The following is a 23,222-nucleotide window of genomic DNA, read 5'->3' on the forward strand; positions in this document are numbered from 1 at the left end:
ATTGCTATATTCATCTAGAATCAATTAAGACCTGCATATATTCATATATATGTGCTTTATTAAATGAATGTGATACATATCTAAACCCCATAATTTTTAACACAAAGAATATTAAAACAAACTGGGACAATGATGGACTTTATTGATTTTCAAACTGCTTTAAATATGGTAAAGTGTAGTATAATCCAGTAAACTGAAATCAGTAACCCTTGCCATAAATGTGCATTTAGAATAGCGAGACTTTGAAAGCTTATTTTCTAGTGACTACTGCTGTGAGCTCTGTCCTGCACTAAAAACTTTTTTTTATTTTTTACATTATATTACATCACATGAAAACAGCCATTAATATTTTCTAAGTTTTTTTCATTGTACTATTACTATAAGCAATTTAGGAAACTTCGGACAAAATACTCCCCCATTCTGAAGCTTCATTGAAAACATCCAGCATATGACAAAGATTTGTTCTCTGAATGACACCAAGTAGGTAGAATTGCTAATGTGATTTTTTATAACTCATTCTCCTCTTCCCTTTTCAGACTATGGCACTATTAAGAAAGTGCTTGCCCCAATGAACCAGACTTCAAGCAGCTGCCTGCTCGAGGAAATTGAACTCCTGCCGAAAAGTCAGCGAGAGCCCATCAGGAGCCTTCAGATCCTGCACAGCCAGAGTGTCCTTTTCGTGGGCCTTCAGGAACATGTGATTAAGGTTCCCCTGAAGAGATGTCTCTTTTACAAAACATACAGGTATGAAGAATCAGTTAGTTTTATTTGATTGGAGAAAAATACGTGCAGGAGGTTGCAGAAAAATGGGAAGGAAAAATGACTGCAAGTAGTAATCCAAATTTATTGTCCTCTTGGCAATGACTTTCTGTGTACACGGGTTATCAGAATTGTCTCTAACTTGTACTAACTTGTTAGGACTGAATGAGGCTCTCAAGGAATTATATTGATATTTAAGTGTCATTATGCAGATTCTGAATTGTTAAGTGAAACAGTAAGAAAGGGTTCATACAGAAAACAGGTATCTGATATGTGTGGTCCCAGTAATTCAGTACAATTGTTCTGTGTTATGTCAGATAGACTCTGTACAAGTATGAGGATGTTTTGAGACCTGTGACAGAGTTATGTGGTTGTTTTTTCAGCTTGTTTTATCTTCAGCTTGTTTATTGTATGTTCCTTTGAAAAGCTGGGCTATTAAAGGCAGGGAGAAAGGCCACCAGTTGCTTTTCTTGGCTGCTACACTCAGGATCACAGAGGTGTTATTTGTGCAGCAGAGAAAGATTGTACCTCTCATAAAAGGCAATGACCATTTGCAGGCAGAAATGTTTCTGGCTGTCAGAGGAAACATACAGGTTGTCACAGCAGGGAGGGGATGACAGGACTCAGGTGTAGAGCTGTGGCTTGGAGACAGTGGAAGGACATTTCCAAGGGACCTGGCTCACCATGGGGATTGGTACCATGCAGGAGACCAGTGAAAGCCACTGATCTGAGAACAAGACTGACTTGAAAACTTTCTTTTAAGACAGAACAAAACGAAGTGGTGCCATTCCCATTTTACTGAGTGGAACAGTAGTTAAATGATTCAAATCCTGCTCAAATGATAATTTATTTCTCTGCCCAGAGGTACGTAAGTCTCTTCTTCCACTGGAATGACTTACTTAAAAGGAGATAAAATTACTCCTTGTGGGGTTTCGCAATCATATATTTTGTAGTTGTATGACTTTTCTTATAGTAATTAAATATTCACTGCACCAAAGGGTTGCCATCCTTGCTTTCATCTTGGTTAAAGAATTCACCAGCAATTCTAGCTCTTTTGAAAGAAAGGTGAGGTTTTACAGGTGTGATCCAGGCAAAATAAGGAATCTCCTTATCATTAGGGACTCAGATTATTTGGAGAATGCAGGTGTAAATTTTCTCTCGCCTATAACTTACTTTTGGTTTGACTAGTTTATTCCTGGTTTATGCTGTATTTCGAGCATATTTGGGTTTTTGCATATGGAAAGACTATAGTTACCTTACTTGGGGCTATAAATTTCTCTAGGTCAATGAAACAGCTGAAACTTAGTCACTGCATTACTGGGTGCTTTAATACTCACATTCTTCTGTTATGTTGCCAAATATTAGTTCTATACTATAGCAATGGGTAAATAGAGTAATGGGTAAACTTTGACTAAGTTAATGTCTTGGGACATTGTGGTTCTTTTTTGAGGATCATTTTAATTTTATTTATCACATTTATCATACTTAGGGCTGTATAACTGTGCCAAGGCTATACTCTGAAATTCCATCGATAATAACTAGTTTCTTCCCCAGATCAAGGGCATGTGTATTCTTTAATATCTACTTCACATAATTATCGATAAATAGAGCGTGCTTGTGTATGAATAACAGCCTTAAAAAAAAGACAAAAGGCTGAAGACATACTGGCTCATCTGCTCTGTCTATTTGTGTCAATGGCAGGGTGCTCAATGCCTAATAGAATCATATTTTCTAATCTCTTTGTTTAGGTTTATTGCTAAGTTATCAGACAATGCAACTTCAGTCCCTCTATTGAGCAGACTGTTCCACAAGCTAATATCTAGATGTCAAGATCATTTTCTTGAGACTGTCTATTTTAAATTTTATTTCACTCTTCCTTGATTCATGTTCCCATACTATCCTCTAACGCATGTGGTTATTGCTTTTATTTGTAGTTTATGCCTCTCCTTAATTATCACTCCAATATGCTCTGCATATTGTAAATCTGTTCCTCCAGCAATTTTCTGTGACATGTTGTTGCCTCTGACAGCCATTCCCACTGATTCAGTCAGCTCATGACTCAGCTCCCACAAGCACCGTTAATGAAAGCCTTTGAAATTATAGTTTTACTTTTGGAGGCTAAATTTTCTTTATTTCTCTGCTTCATTTTTTTAAACCTTTTGCGTGTGTGTGTGTGTGTGTTTTAGGTGCATTTTGCTACATTTTATTACTGTGACAGCAGACCATACCACAGGCAGAGCCTGTTGTCACACCTGTAGTTTGGTTTCCTTAGCACTTTCCATTATGTCATGATATTTTCATTGTGTGTGAGTTGCCCATGCTAGTTACTTGGATTGACAGTTTTCATGGAGGGCAGGTGGGGGGTATCTCACACAGACTTCTGCCAATGCCTGAGTAGTTTTGAACATCCTGTCATAATCCTGCTGGTTTCAGGAGTCAGCTAGGGAAAAACAATTTGGGATGTGTCAGTACTTAGAATCAGGTCTCAAAAAAAACCCCTGGCATCTTCAAAGTCCAGGAGAAAGCCAGCAGAGCAGTTACCTAAATTAAGTTCTCCTTGGGGAAAATCCTTAAGGTCTGGCCAGATTATATTGATATCGCCTGAGGATTGCAATTCACACATATTTATCAAACTTTCACAGAAGACCATCAGCATTATTCACTGGAGCTGTTTTCACTATGAATTCTTCAGCTCTCTGTACTACTTTGGTGTTGATTAGGCCAAGCGTGAAGCACAACTGACTTTTGTATACCTGGTAATTAACTACAACATGAGATAAATAGAAAGATTATCATGACGAGATAACTATTAAACTCTCTAAAGATGCAGTGTTTGCTATTTACTTTAAAGGCTCTATGCACCTGTAATAAGGAATAAGATCTGTAGCAGGGGCATAAAGACTCTGTCCCCCGAAACAAAGAACCAGCCAGATTTCTTTGATTGGCACCTGTAGCCTTCAAAAGCAACCCTGGATGACAGTGATTTGTGTCAGCTGAATTTGTCAATGTTATGCTTTGTACTGGAGTTTTCAGTGCATCAGTTCTGAAAGTAAGGACAATGAAAGGTTGTATCAGCCCAAAGTTCTTTAAAATCTTACCAAGCAAGGGTCAAGAATTGGTATTCCTGATAGAAGATAGGTTTCACATACTTGAAAGACTTGAAAACTAATCTTGCTATGACATTATTACGTAGACAATATTGTCTACGTAAATAAATGGTTCCATCCACTAAAAGCTGTACAAGTAGTGACTTCCCTGGTATAAAAAAAAGCAACTTCTGGAAATTTTTGATAATTTATTACATTATCTGCTTAACATACTACTGGGCAACAAGATTGCCTTCCAAAATAGCATTATCATTGCTATGCTGCTGTAACTGTAAGTTTTCACTCTCTGAACTTCATTATTCTTATTCTGGTGTCAGTGTTAGACATCAGTTAACAATCTGTACATACACAGAAGACAAATAAAGCAGCACAGTACTAAAACGACTACTGGATTAACTACCAGAAGAAAAAATAACTGTGGTTATACCTTATTAGGTACTTGGATATATATTTTGTTATACCTTATTATATATTATATTTTATAGGGGTGCATCAGGGAAGGCATTGCCAGCCAGTCAAAGGAAGTGATTGTCCCACTTTACTCTGTGCTGGTGTGGCCTCACCTTGAATACTAAATGTAGTTTTGGGCACCACAACAAAAGAAAGATATTAAGTTATTAGAGAGCGCCCGAAGGAGGGCGACGAAGATGGTGAAGGGCCTTGAGGGGAAGCCACATGAGGAGCAACTGAGGTCACTTGGTCTGTTCAGCTTGGAGAAGACTGAGGGAAGATCTGATTGCTGCATACAACTTCCTCACAAAAGGAAGTGGAGGGGCAGGCACTGATCTCTTCTCTCTGGCAACCAGTGACAGGATCTAAGGGAATGGCCCAAAGCTGTGTCTGGGGAGGTTTAGGCTAGATACTAGAAAAATGTTCTTCACTCAGAGAGTGGTTGGGCACTGGACCAGGCTCCCTAGGGAAATGGTCACAGCACCAAGCCTGACAGAGTTCAAGAGGTGTTTAGACAATGTTCTCCAGCACATGGTGTGATTCTTGGGGCTGTCCTATGCAGGGCCAGGAGTTAGACTCAATGATCCCTTGTGGGTCCCTTCCAATTCTGAGTATTCTGTGATTCTGTGATTCAGTCCTAGAACTCCACCAAGATTACTGGATTAAGTATTTCAAGCACTGTTGCATTCCTTTATTTTGCCCTAGTTTGCATCCTCAAAAGTACTTTCACACTCAGTAGAAACCTATTTTCCTGGTAATAAACACACTATATATTAGAATAATTATTCCTATATACTAGTACCATGCAAGTTAACAATGAGTATGTGGTCTAAACCATTACTAGGTGCTCATGTGTCCAGAAGAGCTTGCCAACACATGGAATTGAAATAATAATTCCAGAATAGTTATTTTTGGGTATCCAGGTGGATTTTCTGATTCCAAACTATGCAGGCTTTATTCCAGTTTAAATCTGAGTTGTACACTGCTACATTAGAATGTTGGAACTACATGAGGACTGATCTGAATTAGTGATTCCAGAATAATATTCCAGAATCAGGATCCTCATAAATTTTCCAGACTGGGATAAACCATAATCCTGGCTGCAAGACTAGATCATAAGCACATTGTAAAAATGACAAGTCTTTTTCAATGTATTGGATACACTGCAAAATTATCTTTGATGGGTGTCAACTTGTGAGAACACTAGTAAAGTCAGCAGAACTATGAAATAAGCACAGTTCTTCTCACTCAGAAGTAGTAGAATATTAGTCCCATAGTGCAGAGGAAATCAAGCTCTACAGAACTGAGCTTGACCCCTTCTGCCTCTGTAAAGATGAAGGTTTTTGCAGAAAGTGTCTGTCTATCTGGCCCACAAAAATTAATCAGAAACATACTATTCACTTACAATTTGCTGCACCTGAAATATTTAGTCACGATTCTTTATAATGTGATCTATGCATGTATGTGTTGTATTGTAAGCACACATTTTTGTCAAACCCGAATTTTACAGCCTGCTCCCCATGCATTTCAGAAAGTAGCCTTATGAGGAAAAGAAAAATGTCTTTTCCTTTTAGTTTTCAAGGCTGTAAGAAAACCAGATGAACTTGACTACATATTTGCAATTCAGATTTTATTAGTATGATATTATTTTAAACAAGTGAGCTAAGAAATAAAAATTTAAAACAGGCATGTGGTTTTCATATGTGATGATGTAATTAATTTCTTTGCTTTAAAAAATACCAAAAGATTGAGGAATTCTAAGTTCAGTGTAGTTACTCTTAGTAAGTAACAGTGTAGTTACTCATAGGCAAGCTCAGAAAGTGTGGGCCAGACAAGTGGACAACGAGGTGTGTTGAGAAATGGTTGAATGGCAGGTCTCAGAGGGTTGTGATCAGCAGCACAGTCTAGTTGGAGGACTGTAAGTAGTGGTGTCACCCAAGGGTTGATACTGGGCCCGGTATTGTTTAACTTATTCATCAATGACTTGGATGAAGGGGCAGAGTGCCTTCTCAGCAAGTTTGTTGATGATACAAAACTAGGAGGAGTGGCCAATACACCAGAAGTCTATGCAGTCCTTCAGAAGGACCTCAGCAGGTTGGAGAGATGTGCAGAGAAGAGCCGCCTGAAGTTCAACAAAGGCAAATGCAGGGTCCTGCACCTGGGGAAGAATAACCGCATGATGGGGGCCGACCTGCTGGAAAGTGGCACTGAGGAGAAAGACCTGTGGGTCCTGGTGGACAACAAGCTGTCCATGAGCCAGCAGTGGCCAAGAAAGCCAAAAGTATCCTGGGGTACATTAAGAAGAGCATTGCCAGCAGTTGAGGGAGGTGATCCCACTCCTCTGCTCAGTCTTGTTGAGGCCACTTCTGGAGTACTGTTTCCAGTTCTGTACTCCTCAGTACAAGAGAGACATGGAGCTCCTGGAATAGGTCAAGCAGAGGGCAACAAAGATGAGTAGAGGACTGGAACATCTCTCTTATGAGAATAGGCTGAGCCAACTGGGCCTGTTCAGCCTCGAGGAGAGAAAACAGTGAGGGGATTTTATCTCTGTGTGTAAGTATCAGAAGGGAGGGTATTGAGAGAATGGAGTGCTTGGCCTATAAGTTGTCTTTCACAATTCTGGATTTGATGGGAGGAGCTTGCAGATTTAAGGCTAGTATCCTCAGTGATATTGCAAGATTGAGCTGTATCTAAATGGATTTTGATTGACTTACAGAAATTCAAGTAAGGGCAAGCAACAGCAGTCCTCTCAGAGTGTTTGAGATTAAAGGATTTGATTTTTTTTAACAGTACACGCAAGGGTTAAGCAGATTCTGAATATTTTACATGCATCTTAGTCTGAGCTCCTAGGGCTTTATATATTGTGTCTCTATCATTTATGTTCTTCTGCATCATTCATCTGTGTCTTTAGATTCCTGTTCTTCACTGCACTCATATATATGTATGTAGCTACAGAACCAGTAGTAATGAAAACACTGATAGTTACCTTTCTACAGAAGTCTAGTATCAGATTCATGTATTTATTCAGAAATGGATAGCAAAGTGCATTTGGAACATGACACAGGCTTTTATCTTCTGTTTTCTGCTCAAATTGGCAGTGATGAATCTGACTTTTGTGAAATAAGATGGTGACCCCAGTTCAGTTCCTCGTATACAAAGTGTCAGCTCACAGTTGACAGTAATTGGAACTATGTAGGCATGGATATTTCAGTGGAAATGATTAAAAGGGTTAGGAGGCTCTTCTTCAAAATGCTGTGTATAGGTAGGGACAGAAAAAGGTTTCATTGAACAGTCTCAGAAGATGCATATCTTTTGTTTATATATTGTATGAAAAAATGTTACAGCTCAAGAGGATACCTGATTAGCACTTGCAATGTATATTCATATAGGAATATACTCTTTGCCTAAAAGGAGATTTTAAAACGCCTTTGAAATCAGGATATATCTTGTAAATTAAAGGGGGTTTTGTTCTTTGGAGCACACATAACAAATTCTTTTTAGTCTAAAACTGTATGGGATTTTTTTACATATTTTGCTCTGAATAATACTTAATTCTGCCTCATTTTCTGTCTGAATAAATCATCTCAAATATAACTAAGTAAAGCAGTTTTTTTAGCCTACTGTGTGGTAGTTATAAAATAGCTGAAGAAAATGACCTGCTCTTGCTGACTTGCTTTAGAATGAGGTGACTTAGGGTTCTGTTATTAGTCAGTCAGAATCCACTGTTGAAGTGTTGCATCACTGTCAATAGGCATAACAAGTCATCTCAGCCAAATGAATGCCTTGCAGGAGAGTCACTCAACTACCTATCATTTATATTTGGTAAAAAATCTAAAGTGACAGCGTGGAGCAAAATTAGAATCAATCAGTAAAATCCAAAAGCTGTTGAATGTTTTTGTAGAGAATGCTGAGTCAATAAGGTAAATGACATCAAGGGTCTTAGAATGAACCAATTCACTTCTATTCCTGAATTTCCTTTCTGCACCAAATTGCTAGTTTTAGCAGTGATGGGACAAATCATGTGAAGTCTTAGAGATGTGGACTGGTGCCTACTGGGATTAACAGACAAAACATTGATTTTCATCTCTGCTGAAATTGAGATATAAGGTAGACTTCCAGAGACAAGATGACAATTGTATTATCCAGCTCTGCTACTTCCAGTGTCACTATCTGAAAGGGCCCTGTCAACTGAAAGACCTGATGCCTATTTTAAAATGTATCTGTTTCTTCCACAGTGGCATCTAAAATGACTTTAATTTAGATGGAGATTTGAGAGGAGAAAGGGATACGAACATATAGTCATAGCTAATTTTCAACTTTCCTTACTTATATAAAGTTAACATAAATTTGACAGGCATTTGGTATAATTTCTTTTGTTATTTCATGTACACTCTGAAGCTGTCCCTCTTACCACTGTCTCTCGAAAAAGAGATTCATTAAAAAGAGTTAAAACAATATGAAATTTTCATAAGGACACATAGTCCTGAGTGACTAATAGTCCCTTTAATTTTCAAATCTCAGATAGAAGATCTGATATTTTCATACTCTGTGATTTTCTGTCTGTAAATTTATTTTGTTATCTCTTTTTTTGTTGTTGTTTTTATCTAGGTATAGTAGATAAAAATTATTAGCTGTTGTTATTCATATGTTAAATTATCCTTCAAAGGAAAGAAAATGGTTTTAAAAGATGACATAATTAAGCAAATTTACCCTCATATTACCTCTCCTCTTTTATTTTAAAACAAACTAAATCCCCTTTTCAGAGATATTGGTGACATAAAATAAATAGATAAGAAAACCCTCTGAGCTGTGATGCAGGGAGAGCAAAAAAGGATTGTTGTGTGAATACCTGAGAGCAGGTCCTACTTCATTTCAAGAATATGTCTGGTGTAGTGAACTGAAGGAGGCTGATGGTACTGAACTACAATTCTGTAGTATGGTTTTTTTCTGTCTGAATATAAGATTTAAAATAAACTTTTTACAAAATTAGACTTAGATATAATAATAACGGTGAGAATCAATTAGCACATTAAAAAAACAGGACAAAACTAGCGTTTTCCATGTGAGAAATACTTCTCCGATGAAATTCCTTGTTGCTTTGTTGGAATAGTTCATATGTTTACAGTATTCATTTAGATATTGTAGTGTAAAGAAAAAATTAGCAAAGACTGTTAATGCCTCTCATTTGTGGAGGAAGCTCTTCACACTAAGCCTTTTGTCATCTGCATGAGGCTAGCTGAGTTATTAATTTCTTAAAATCACAGTTTTCATATGTTCAGTGGACCTTAACTGAATTCTGAAAAGATTCACCTGATTTTATCTTGCTGCAATACTCTGCAAACCTGGTCTGGTACTGAAATGACCACATTCAGTATCCACCGAGTGACTGAACATGCTTTGTCCTAGCAGTAAAAGGATTTTTATTTCTTTTGTGAAACTAGGATCTATTCTGATACCAGAAACTTATAATAATGATCAAAATATGTTATTAGTGCCTTACTTATAACTTCTAAGTGACTTGTAATGAAAGGTGCAAGCCATTTTGATTTGCCTGAATGGAAGGTAAACAAAGCAGAAACAAAAGCAAAAGAGGAAATGGGATCTATGAGCAGAGTGGGAGAAGGATAAACTTCCTCCCACAAAAGGGGAGTATGGTTCTAAGTGAAAGGATACTGACTTGAAAATATTTTAATTTTTAATCAAAAGTTTCCGAAGTGTAATAACTGCATTTATAAATGTGAAGTTAGAAAAGTGAGCACTTCTGCTTTGAGGCTAATGTTGCCAGTGTGCATTATTCCAGACTTTAATTTGGTTTTGTATCCTTTTTTCATGAAAGACTTGATTTATCAGAGATATTCTGAAGGAGAACACTGGATATTATGTCTTGCAAACACTGGAAGACCAAGACACCTAAATTGTCCCATAATTTGCATTAATGTTCCTCCTCACTTTCTTGATAATTAAATGGAAACATGTGCAGCCTGAGTTACAAAAATGCTAAGTGCTTACAGCTGCAAGAGGCATCAGTGGGAACTCTCTTCTGAACACTGAATCCCCTAAACCAAAAGCTTTGTATTTGATCTGCCAGCCTAGTTAGGAGTATCCATGGAGTTTTGACTATTATGTCCCTTACATTGTGCCTATTTTGCAGATGGGAACTATGCTCACACATAGTACTGGCAATCCACATTGCCAAATGTACTGTAGAAATGAATTCTTTGAAATTTATAAGCGCTAAGAATCCTCTATCATGATATTCTGGAATAGCATACTAGGGAATTAGTAAGTCTGTGTTTTATCAGATGTTAACATAGAACTATATGGAGAATGCCAGAGATAAATAGAAATATGCACAAGACACAGGATTTTTGAGGACAGAATCTCAGAACATTTGAGGTTGGTAGGGATCTCTGGCTGTCATCTGGTCAAATCTCTTGCTCAAGCAGGGCCACCCAGACCCAGTTGTCCAGGGCTGTGTCTGTGTGGCTTTTGAATATTGCCAAGGAAAGAGACTCCAGAATCTCTCTGGGCAACCTGTGCCTTCATATGCCACTAGGAGGGAATGTTTAAGGCAGCATATAATATGTAAGAGGTGTGATGGCAGCCACTGGTGCCCTTTTGGACTTCCAGAGATTCTATACCAGTGCAGCAAATAGACCTTCTGATCTATTTTCAAATTAATTTTCAAAGAGTAGATATTGTCATCTGATTTCTGACAAAGATGATATCTATAAATCCAAAACTGATAGAAAAGACTAAGAACTTTAACTACTGAAATCTTCACTTGGAGCAGACAACATATACTTTTTATGAAGTGCTGTAATTCTTTAGCAATTAAATACAATAATCAGTCTTGACATGCAGCAGAAATTCAGCTATGCACTTAAAAGAAATCCTAGTTTTGTCTAGGCATTAATTAGGAATTAATTTTTCTTCTGTTTGGTTGTTTCATCTGTACCATAGCATATCAGGGTTGAATTTCGCTGTCTGTTTTAGGCTTGTGAAATATGAACAGATGCTGCGTAGTTACTTAGAGATCTTTGGTCAGTACAAAGGAAGATGAATGTTTGGGTTTTCTGATTGGTTTTCATTTGCAGTGCATGCATTGGATCCCAAGACCCTTATTGTGGCTGGGACATGGTGATGAAGAAATGCACAACGCTGGAAGAAAGTCTGAGCATGAGTCAGTGGGAGCAAAGCATTACCGTGTGTCCAGTAAGTCCAAATGCATTCATTTATCTCTTAAAACCTTTGATTCCATGTGAATTGCATGAAAACTAGATGTCATAGATTTTTCAAGTTCAGAAAACTGTATTTGATGCCATTTTCCTCAGGTCTTCCCATTGAATTTTAACAAAAAATTTAATTTCTTGACTATGTCTTATCAAACTCCTTATGTGGTAAAATTATTTGGATTAATTTCAAAGAGTAGTTGTTTTTCACCTATAATGTCTGTGTTTCCACTTTGAAAATAAATGTTCACTAAGACTACAGATACTGACATATTTTTCTCTGCAGGATTTTTCTCCATTATGTACTTTGGAAAAGTTTAATCACCAGTGGTATAATCTTTTAGGACTATTATTGCTAATATAAAAAGCCAAAAAATATCTTTAAAGATCCATGAATTGGAAGGGTCAATTGTATGAGTTAAGTCTCACCCACATAAATGACAGAGGTGATAATTATAATAAACTTAGTATTCTCATTTACACTGGCTTAACACTTCTCCTTAAAAATTGTTCTGAATAAATGTAATATAATAAAAAACTCCAACAAAATTCATTTATATCTCTCATTTTTAATGTGGTTCCAGTGTTGTTTTAATATTCATCCTTTTCCTTCACTCCAAAGCACACAAAAAAAGGGTTAAGGATCTTTCTTGTGCCACTGAGCTCTTTCTTTTGGAAACTCACGCTGCTTTGACCTTCTGCCCAAGAAGAGAACCTTTCCAACTCAACTCTCCTTTCATGCTAGTAAGGACCTCTTGAGTAAGGTCCCCACTCAGCACTGGAGCACATGCATCTATGAATTTATGCTCGTGTGACATTCATGTTCTAATCTCCATGTGTTTAACAGGTTCTTTTTAACACCTTACTGACACTCCTCTCTCTTACACTGGGCTTTGTTTAATGAATTGGAGATGTGCAAAATTATTATAAAGTTCATCCAGCTTTGGCTTGTGATCTCTACGTGTGTTACAGCGGCCTCACAGATGCAAATCACTACACTGATTCTGAGGTCCTTAAGAACTTTCTCCTGGGTTTTGGTTGTGTGTGTTTGATTGTTAAAAATACTAATTTTTTAAACCTTTTTAAAAAAGTTTAATTTTTTTTATCGTTTTTATATCCTGTCCTTTGCATCCATGCTCCCACACAGAGACCTAATAAAAATGGCTTGTCCTGGATTCATCTGCATTAGCATTTGAGCTGAAATCAGGAACAACTCTGGGACAAATACTACCATTTTTTCCATCTGCTATTCATTGGTTCATCACAAAGCGGTCTTGAAGTACACAAGCCATATTACTTTCAGGTGCAATTAAAGCAAAAATGCACCAACTACTGCTAGGCATTTCATCTATGGCCACAGCAAGTCCAAAGTAAAGCCCACAAAATACACATGGTGTATGTGTCAAGTCTTCAGCACCAACTCTTTTCTTTTCTGGATTTGCAGTGTATGTGCATATCACCTGCTATAATATAGACATAGCCATTGTCTCACAGAAAGTCTGGATTCAGTGACTAGCACAGTCCTTGCCTCCCCGACTGGCAAGTAACTAGATGCACTGTACACTAAATTAATTTCCAAGTATGTGAAGTATGCCATGTCTCCTTGCTGTAATCCCACAGGCTAAATGGTTACATGGGGGCTTTGCTGGTGGCCTAGTTGGGTTGCTTTGTGTAGAAGGATTACTGAAATGTGTTACTCGGTTGATATTTGCATGAGCCGTCTGCCTGCTGTGCTCAGTCTTTGAATTCTGATATTAGTCCATATTTTCTTTTGTTGTTATAAAACACAAGAGTAAGATAGGGTGGAGGGGGAAGGAGGAATGATTTAGAAAGCAGAATTCAATCATGTTCCATTCACATGGAAAAACAATTATTTAGTATCTGTTATATGGCAGTTGCATAGGGTATGGCACTCTAATCAAAGCTGGGGAGTACCTAAGGCTTGCTCAGAAATTCATCTATAGCTGTAAGACAATCAGAGATGCAAAGATTTAGTGAACCTCCAAAGAAATTTTGTAGTTGAACAGATTGAGATTTTATAAGTAAGATTTTAGAATTATCTATCTAAATTGAAAAGTGTGGGTTTATCCCTTTACTGTCTTAAACCCCTGAACATCAAGTAACACATTATTGAACAGATTTGAAAACTTCATAGAAACTTTCCTGTAAAATAACACTGTATTCTGGCAAACTGCAATTGATTACAGTTTTGCTCAGTGACACTTTCAAGTATTTGTTTTTATAGCATTTTTATGTGCTGTATTCACAGGATATGTAAGCCAAGATGTAATGAATTTAATTTTGTAGACAACTGAGCTATGTGCATTTTTAACATGTGCTGTATATGTTTAAGACACCACTGCAGGCAGAACATTACAGAATATGAGAAACCTTCTACCCTCTCTCTTTTGGTTCCAGTTGGTTCCAATACCTTCATTGCTAGTAGTTACACTGATTTTTTTTAACATTTTAGAATTTTTGCTAGATCAATGCAGCACCAGTTTCTTCTAAACTTGGATCAAAGAAAGAGGTCCATTTATATACTAGTTTAGCCCAGAACTAAAAGTGTGACCAGTTGCCTTTGAGAAATTATTTCCTAGAGAGTTATTCATACATCTGAATATTTATTGGCTTGCCATGGTAGAGCAGGAAGAGGACTAGGAGAGGTAGCTGAGCATCTGTGTTACCACCTCTCTGAACTTAGAAGATCAATTGTGAAAAATATGGTTATTTTGGTTATCTTGCTTCGATTTAGTTCTCAATTTTGTTTTTAGGTTATTGTTTGAGTTGGCTTGAGTACAGCAATTGTGCACAAATGTAGATAGTAATTAATGCTATGGCACATATATCTACTCTGAGATTCTTCCATCTGGTCAGATGTCCCTATTGGATGAATAATATATTCATCCAATATTTTTAATAGTAGTGAAGGTTCTTTTTTTCTAAAATATTTTTCAGTGGGGTCATTTGCAGTCCCTCACTGAAAAATACACTGGCAGTATCAAAGAGCTTTTACACGGAAAGTAAAGATGATTCTAAAAAACGTTCGGGGTGGGATATTTGGTGTTTGTTTTTTTTAACATAAGTCTGCAGCATGAAATGACTTTATTTTTACAGCTGTGCTCAGAGAAAGAGTATAGTGTAGGATCTTACCTGAATTCATTAGCAGCTTCAGAAAATATTCCAGGCTCACTGAATTGTACACTAAGTAATCTCAAACCAAAGAGCTCGTGACAGATTTGAGAAGTGAGTCACTGAAGATGTGACCTTGACTCAAAGTGCAGAGGCACAAACCAGGAAGATGAGGTGGGTGCGTAGAGGCTCAAGACAAAGCTTGATATTTGGAGAACATTAGGAAGGAAGAAAGGTCTAGAGGTATCTGCAGAAGGAAAAAGGTGAGAAAAACAGTGTGGTAGAGAGGGAAAACAGAGCGTAGCCATGCCAGGATAGTACAGCCATATAGTCTGATTGATTGAGATTTTACCCTTGAAGTGTGTCAGATCATGAAAGGTTAATGGGCATAGATTCTGGTGAGGGCTTAAAAGGCCCCTTGTCAGTACATTTTGCTTTCCTGTAGTCGTATGATGAAATTGTTTGATATCACTTCTGAAAGAAAGAGACTGGCAGAGACAGAGCAGGTGAGTTATGGGGAACAGCAGAGACTGCAGTGTGATGATCTTTGCAGGAGCAGGGGAAAGAAATTAAGAGAAACCTGCCATCAGTTTATCTTTCTGAGATCAAGCTTTCAGCTGTGTTTTATATATCCTTTCCCTGCCACTTAATATAAATTGTGGTAACCATAGACAACTGTAGCTTTAGTTTATAATTGTAGGTGCAACAATAAAGATGCTTTGGTGCAGCACAGAAACAGTAAACAGTAAAGGCATTTTCACATCTCTGACATTAATTAGATTGAGGATATATAATTGCTAGTTTATGGACTATATATTTGTTAGACCAGCAATGTAAGAGAGAATGAGTTTACTTTTCACTTAACAAGAAGTATTTCCTGTTGTCTTATGAAAACCAAGAGTGTATTCTCTGCATGAGCAAAGGTCTGTGAGTTAGTGTCAATAAACAGCTGTCAGCAGAATTTTGAAAGTATTAATTATGGTTATGTCAGTTGTAGCTGACAGAATATACACATAACTGTTCCATGGACGGGCTATATCTGTGAAAAATACTAAAAATAGCAAAGGGAGATAAAATTTCAGATCAATCATGACAATCTAGAACTGTAATTCCTATTTCAATATAGAAGCAAATATTAAAGTGTTATGTTCTTACACATTTGATGAAAAATTGATGACTACAACTGATACATGCATATTTTTAACTAGAAGTGACTTTAAATGTTATTTAGCCTGCACTTGTTAGTACTGTTGCCTTGACTAAAAGCTAAAATGTGTCAATCAAAAGGCAAATCCTTTAGCTTTTAAGTGACAAAGCGGCCATCATTTCCATTCCTGATCACAGATTTGTCAATGTCGATACCTTGCTAAAAGCGTTAATAATATCAAAGTTTGTTGAGAGCTGATTTCCCCATGTCCCTCCTCATTTTCTTTAGAAATTCCAGTAATCATGGAGGCTGCTGCAGTTTCCATTGGTTGATTTTGTTTCAGCCGAACAGTAAAGACTCCTTATTAAATGTATTATGGCTGCTTGATGGATACATTCCAGTCAGGATGAGAATGATCTTGACCTTTCCAGCCGAAGGTGTTGAGAATCCAATTCTTCTGGAGTAAACCATCTCATCCTTCCAGCCAAAGGTGTTGAGAATTCAATTCTTCTGGAGTAAACCATCTCATCACATAGGATTAGGTGCTGCTTTTTGGATTTTTTGTAGGATTTATACATATAATTAAATCTAATATTTAGAGACTGTCATATTTAAAACCACACTTCACTTTTATGAAATGGTACTACGTGTTAAGTGCTTCAAAATCTTTTGTCAAAAAAGATACTAATCATGGAGATTTGAGTTTGATTTATCCAGGTTTATTACCCTGGACTATTCATGGAATGTTTTTTTTTTTTGGAATGGAAATTAAGGATCATCTAGTTCCAACCCACTGCCAAGGACAGGGACACCTTCCACTAGACCAGGTTGCTCAAAGCCCCATCCAGCCTGGCCTTGAGCACCTTGAACACTTTCAGGGATGGGGCATCCACAGCTTCTCTGGAAAACCCGTTCCAGAGTCTCGTCATCCTCATAACAAAAAATTTCATCCTCATTTCTTTCTTATTCTCAGCTGCCTCTTCCTTTTTTCTATATTTGGGTTTCCACAAGCATTCTTACATATGCTGTTTTACAGTCAGTATCCAGGAAATTTTAGCAAATAGGGGATTCTGCTATCAGAAGATACTCAAGAAAGTGAAACTACTTTTCACTGATCTCTTGTAAGGACACGCATGATTGCGAAAGGTAATGATTAGTTGTGATTACTGTTATTACTATAGTGATACATCCACTGTCTCAGATGAGTCAGAAGTTGTGTAAATTATGCAACTATACTGTTATTACTATAGTGATGCATCCAGTGTCTCAGATCAGTCAGAAGTTGTGTAAATTATGCAACTATAGAGATTATAAGGGAACTTGCTGTCTGGAAGGTATACCTCTCCAGTGGAGGCTTTTATTGGTGGTGGCTGAAGGCTGAACCTCCATACACTGCAAGATAAAGAGATTGTATGAAGCAACTGTCAGGCCTTGGGTAAGCTTTTCTGTTGTATTTGCTTCTAGATGAGGAATCTGACAGTGGATGGACATTTTGGAACATGGTCACAGTGGAAGCCTTGCACCCACACTGACGGTGCCAGTGTCGGCTCCTGCCTCTGCAGGACACGTGTGTGTGACAGTCCTGCTCCTCAGTGTGGAGGTTGGCTGTGTGAAGGACCAACCATGGAGATTGCCAACTGTTCCAGGTACACAAGACAATTTTAGGTTCTATCATTTGTAGTTGAAAAGTTCTTTACTTAATCAGAGTAAAACCTAGCCTTTGAAATCTCATCTGAAATCCACTGATCCTGTTCTGGGCATGAAAGGCCAAGTGAGATATTAGAAAGTTTCTCTCAGACTTTGTAAGAGACAGAACAAGTCAGAGGGCAAATAGTGATTTCAAGTTCTGTGTTCATGTTTAAAACATACATACTTCTATTGCAAGATGAAACTTACATACTGGTGTATTCTTATTTTCAGTGATTCTGCTTTTCGTCTTTTTTTCAGTTAAATAGCAGAGGCACATCATGGTAGTGAATAAAACTGTCTTTCTGCACAAGATAATTGCAAGCTCTGCAATTGGAAATAGTCAATTTTGGGAAAATTGTTAAAAATTTATCAATATAGTATATAACATCATGACAGGAAAATGATAGAAAAGACAAGCTTGCTGTGAGATACTGAACAGTCAAACAACAGCTGTTGGCTCTTAGGTTTAGAAGGGAATTTGAAACTTGATTCACATTCAACCATTAGCAATATTACACTAGTGTTTTAACATCTTGCTTCCGTTAACAGTGCTATATTAGTAACTGATTCCCAGAATTCATGGATATCCAGAGATTTTGTTCAATTTACCACTTAGATCAGACACTGCATTGACAGAGAGCTTAGTTTTTTGCCTGTATTACCAGTGATAGCTGATTTATTTTTTCCAAAAGTTTTTTTTTCTGTGTTGTCAACTTTTATAATAACAAGGTGCCAAGATGTTTAAATAAGTAATATTTTAAATTTTCCAATTGAAATTGGGATTTAAATTGGTAGTATTTTTTATAAATTACTTAATCGTGTCTTTTTTTTTACTGGATTTAATTAGTTTTCATTGTTAAAATAATGTGGTTTCAAAATCACGTAAGGCGCCATTTTAACTTTTGGTTTTATGATGAAACATCAACAACTCCTTCTGGTTTAGTTTTATTTTCCTTGATTTCTGTTTGTATTCTACCAGTACAGAAACTGCCATCTAGCCATTAAATGGTTATGGAAACTGAAGTGCATCATTTTTTGCTTAGGACAGGATATGGAATTCCATATGAGATGTTTGATGTATCATATTTTTTTCAACAATATATTGGGGAGGGCCAGGAGTGTCTTTTCCAGAAGTTCACAAATGCAAGGTAGAACATGTGAATTCTTTTAGCTTTTTTGGTAATATTACAAATAAATTATAGGCATATCCTGTTCAAATTGAAAACCTAATGCATTTTGACACTTATTGCTCTTTTTTTCTTTAGAATCATAGAATAATTTAAGTTGGAAAATACCTTTAAGATGATTGAGTCCAACCATTAACCCTTTACTGCCAAGTCTACCCCTAAACCATGTCCCTAAGTGCCCCATCTTCACATCTTTTAAGCACCTCCAGGGACAGTGACTTTACCACTTCCCTAGGCAGCCTGCTCCAATGCTTGACAACCCTTTTTGTGAAGAGCTTTTTCCTAACATCCAGTCTAAACCTTCTCTGGCACAATATGAGGCCATTTCCTCTCATCCTGTCACTTGTTACCTGGGAGAAGAGACCAACACCCACCTCACTGCAACCTCATTTCAGGTAGTTGTAGAGAACAATATGATGTCCTCAGAGCCTCCTTTTTCTCCAGGTTTTAATCACTTTCAGCAGAGGTAGCAAAATTTGACATTTTATAATCTCCCTGAAAATGAAATGTAATTAAAAATTATCTTCAGAACTTTGATAGAGGAGTTTGCATATGAAGTTTACCCAGAATAAAGTGATCAAAAGCAACTATAAACCTTCATAGCTTTGTACTTCTTATTTAATGGGGCAGTTTTAATAGTTGCTGATTGCTAAGCTTGGAGTATGGAATGATGAGAGCACCTTTATTTTGGTTCAGTATTCTTGAAGGAATGGAACACGATGCAGTATTAATGACTTCTACAGAAATATTAATAGGCCAGATTCTGCTGCCAGTCACACCTAATCAGCCATTCGCTATGTATAACAGATGACAGAGCCTGAGCTTTTTATTCTACCAGAAATGGAGGCTGGACACCATGGACTTCTTGGTCACCTTGTAGTACCACTTGTGGAATAGGCTTTCAAGTTCGGCAGCGTTCCTGCAGCAATCCAACCCCTCGACATGGAGGACGTGTCTGTGTGGGGCAGAACCGTGAGGAGAGGTGAGTTCTCTTTATTCTACTGTCTGTTTGAATCTCTTCTGCTCAGTCGTATTCCACAGGACATTTTCTCCCTTACTTGCCTTGGTTTTCTCTTCTCTTTCCTTTCACTCTCTAACTTCACTGCTGCACAGTAGCAGTTTTCTCACTAACAAGGCTGTGGGTCTGCAGCAGATTTTTTCATCTTTCACTTAGCTTCATCCCTCCTGAGCCACCTGAGAGCTCCTGGTAGCGCCAGAGAATTGTGCTGAAGCAATGTGTAGCTGTCCCTTAAGACCCTGAAAATTGATTCTCCTTGAAAATTGATTGCATTGTGTTTGAATTGTAACTTACCCAGCCTCAAGACCTGGAATTCAGAGCAAAATACACTAAGGTCACAATACTATGTTACTGATGCTGTGACTTCATTTTTTTCTGTTGTAAATGAATTAAGCATTTCTATAGCATGAAAGGAAGTTTCCGGAGCTTTATTTTCCTTTCAATAAATATAATACACCTTGAACTCAAATATTTTTTAGTAAGGTTTTGAGCTTGGGGTGGTTTTTTAATGATTTGTATATATGTTAACCCCTGATCAAGTCAGCTCAGATTTTTATTTCACCGTCTACTGCTTTTGCACTGGACTGAGTATTTTGTCACTAGCTCAGAATGTCAAGTCCAGGCCTTTCATTCTATTTTACACACACCCTAATGTCTCTAATTTTTTTAATTTGTGTTTGCAGTTTTAATAGGAATTAAATATTTCTTTAAATTAAGTTAGAATATATTCAGATAAACTGCAGCTCTTATATGCATTATGTTGTTTCCAGAGGCATACCAGAAAGCTAAATAGCAGAATAATGGCATTAGTGCAGTCCTATAGTCATTCATTCCAAGAGATGTATGCATCTCAATATGCACTTGCAGCTTGCTTCAGTGTTTCTGTATGGATGATGTAGTATACTATACTGCTGTTGCATGAAAATAAAATTCAGTAACCTTTATGATGAGTTTCAGTGAGGCATTTAATTAAACATCAGCTCTGTCATTTCTTCATATTAAGAGATTCATTGAAGAAAGATTGCATCACACATTTATGAATTAACAGATCACCAGGGATCTGGTCTTTCTAATTCTTAAATGTAAAGGATCAGTATCACAGAACATGTGAATGCTTCTTGCTGTTTCACAGCCATGAATATTTACCATTTCATTGCAGAGGAGAGCATTCTATTTTGTAAATTGCTTTCTGAAAATAGGTTGCCCATCCAAAAAGCCATCACCACCAAACATAGATTGTATCTGCTGTTACTTAGCTCTGTACCAGCATGAATAACAGTTATTGATTTTCTTGAACTTGAGAGGTCAGTCCAGGGCAGGACACAATGAGACTGAATATAGAAGAAAATTGTTTAGTTTGGATAGACTTTCTGGTGATGGACTATGGATGCTAGTAGTCATTGTTCATCTTAGTTTAACATGGAATAAAAGTCCAATAAGAAGTTTCAGAGAAATAGAGAAAACCGTGAGAAATATTGTATGAATTATAGGAGAAAATGTTCAGTGTTAAGACAATGGGTGCACTGTAAAAGCAGTTACAAAATGGAAAGTGGTACTTACAATGAGCTGAGATAATAGCAGCCCAGAAGGATTGAATTTTGGTATCTAAGAGTTCTGAAGGAACAACAGGCTTATGTTGCTTTGGTTTTTTAGCCTGAAGGTTATTTGTCCTTTCTCTTTGTCCAGTTCAGCAGCAATCTGGGACGTATATGCCTGTGAGTTTACTGCAGGATGTCTTTTCTTCTCATAGCTCTTCTGTCACTGTTTCCTGTCTCTTTCAAGCACTCTTCCCTCTCACTGGTCCTTCACCTTCCTCTCCTCATTCACAGCTTGCTCACAGCTGACCTCTACCCTGGTTTTGTTTGTCATCTATGTTATGTCCTGATACTTTTAATTTATTTTTCTTAAGTACTTTTAATTATTTTTTTCCAGAAGGTGTGATAAGTTAAGAAATTTCATCAAATAATTTGTACAGCTAGAGGAATGAGGCATCAGTTACTTTCCAGGATTTTTGTCAGTCTTAAACCAAGTAATTGGATAAATCACTTCAGAGCTGTAAAAAGCAGAGAGTCCTGTGAAACTTGCCATCCAGGTCCCATCCCACCACCTCCAGCAGGAGAGTGAGGCAAACCTGTAGATTGTGGCCAGATCCAGCCAAGTGTCTAGATCTTAGCTGATATCATGGCAATGAGAGAGGTCCAGGTGTGAAGCTAAACCACAGGCCAGGGTTAGGATCAGGTTAAATAAAGCCCCTGGGTACATGGGTGTGGGTAGAGGTCTCAGATGAAGGTGATTGGGGCTTTTTGGGTGTCCTCACCGGCTCTGACAGTTTGAAGAGAATTTTGAGCTGTGAGGGCAATGGAGTACCAGTATTTACAGTAGTCCTAATTCTCCTTTTGGTGCAGATGTAATTCCAATGGCAGTGCAAAATCATTTTTGCAAATAGAACCCAGTACATTTAGGCAGGCTGAAAAAGCATTACACATGCAATAACTCCTAAGAAACGTTTACCCAGAGTGCCAATAAGCAACTTCTCAGATTTTCTCATTTAAATTAATGGATGCTTATAAAGAGTCTAACATTTTGCTTTCTTATTGATCCGACTCATATGTAAAATGAATATATGGGTAGTCTCTAGTAAAAATTTGAGTTAGTTTGTTTGCACATTGTGTGGATTTGTCTCTACAAACGTGCATATTCTAATCACCTTGACATGTTCAGGGGTATAAATATAGGATTCAGTTTCCACAGCCAACATTGTGCCAAATTTTGATACAGCTTTTCAACAAACAGTGATTTCAGTAGAAATGTAGTACATAACTCCATAGAATGCAAACACAGAAAAGATAGTGTATATCTGAGGTAAATTTACCTGCAGATGTGAATGAATGCATATTCAGCTTGAGAGTATTTGTCCATGCGTTAAGAGCCACATGTTTGTCTAGGTTATGTTTGTTTTACCTCATGAAAGCCATGATCCTATCATGGCTAATATATCGGGCAGCTCTTTGCTTGCTACTCAATTCCCTTGAAATCAATGGCAGTATTTACCAATTTAAAGTGCTGAAGATAGGTTAAGCTGCTGCATGTTCTGCTGCTCAGTGGTGTGTGGGGGAGTGGAAAGCAGTTGAAAGCAGCAAATACTCATATTACAAAGCAAATTCCCCTTGTAGGTCAAAAGTGCAGCTGATGTGCATTTAGACAGATTATGAAGAAGGAGTAAAAATAACATTTTAACAATATTTGCTAATCGCATAAATTAATTTTGTAGTGAAGTCTCAAGATGGAAGACATCCTGATGAATTCCTTAGGGGCTTACAAATTTCTGATTTTTCCTGAATGAGAAATATTCACTGAAGCTGCTGAAAACCTCTCTAGATCTTAGTTTATAGAGTTTATAGTATACTGTCATGACATTTTCATTGAGTGCAAATGTTTGCCTTTTCTGTGGAAGATGCTGTGGATGTGGCTTCATTAAGTCCACTGGTCTCCCTCATATCT

The 23,222-nt window shown here is 37.4% G+C and overlaps 1 protein-coding gene across 1 annotated transcript in view; it reads left to right on the forward strand.

Moving 5' to 3' along the window:
• Window positions 1-536: 536 nt before the first annotated feature.
• Window positions 537-23,222, forward strand: part of SEMA5A (sema domain, seven thrombospondin repeats (type 1 and type 1-like), transmembrane domain (TM) and short cytoplasmic domain, (semaphorin) 5A) — a gene marked incomplete at its 5' end in the record, with an annotated part of 93,539 nt that continues 70,853 nt past the window's right edge. The window contains 4 exons of the mRNA XM_009073404.1: window positions 537-744; window positions 11,414-11,531; window positions 17,292-17,473; window positions 19,542-19,685. Coding sequence (XP_009071652.1) covers window positions 537-744; window positions 11,414-11,531; window positions 17,292-17,473; window positions 19,542-19,685 — 652 coding nt within the window. The remainder of the gene's footprint in view (window positions 745-11,413; window positions 11,532-17,291; window positions 17,474-19,541; window positions 19,686-23,222) is intronic.

The sequence above is a fragment of the Acanthisitta chloris genome, unplaced genomic scaffold (assembly GCF_000695815.1).
Source record: "Acanthisitta chloris isolate BGI_N310 unplaced genomic scaffold, ASM69581v1 scaffold3684, whole genome shotgun sequence".
In the NCBI taxonomy this organism is placed as follows: domain Eukaryota; kingdom Metazoa; phylum Chordata; class Aves; order Passeriformes; family Acanthisittidae; genus Acanthisitta; species Acanthisitta chloris.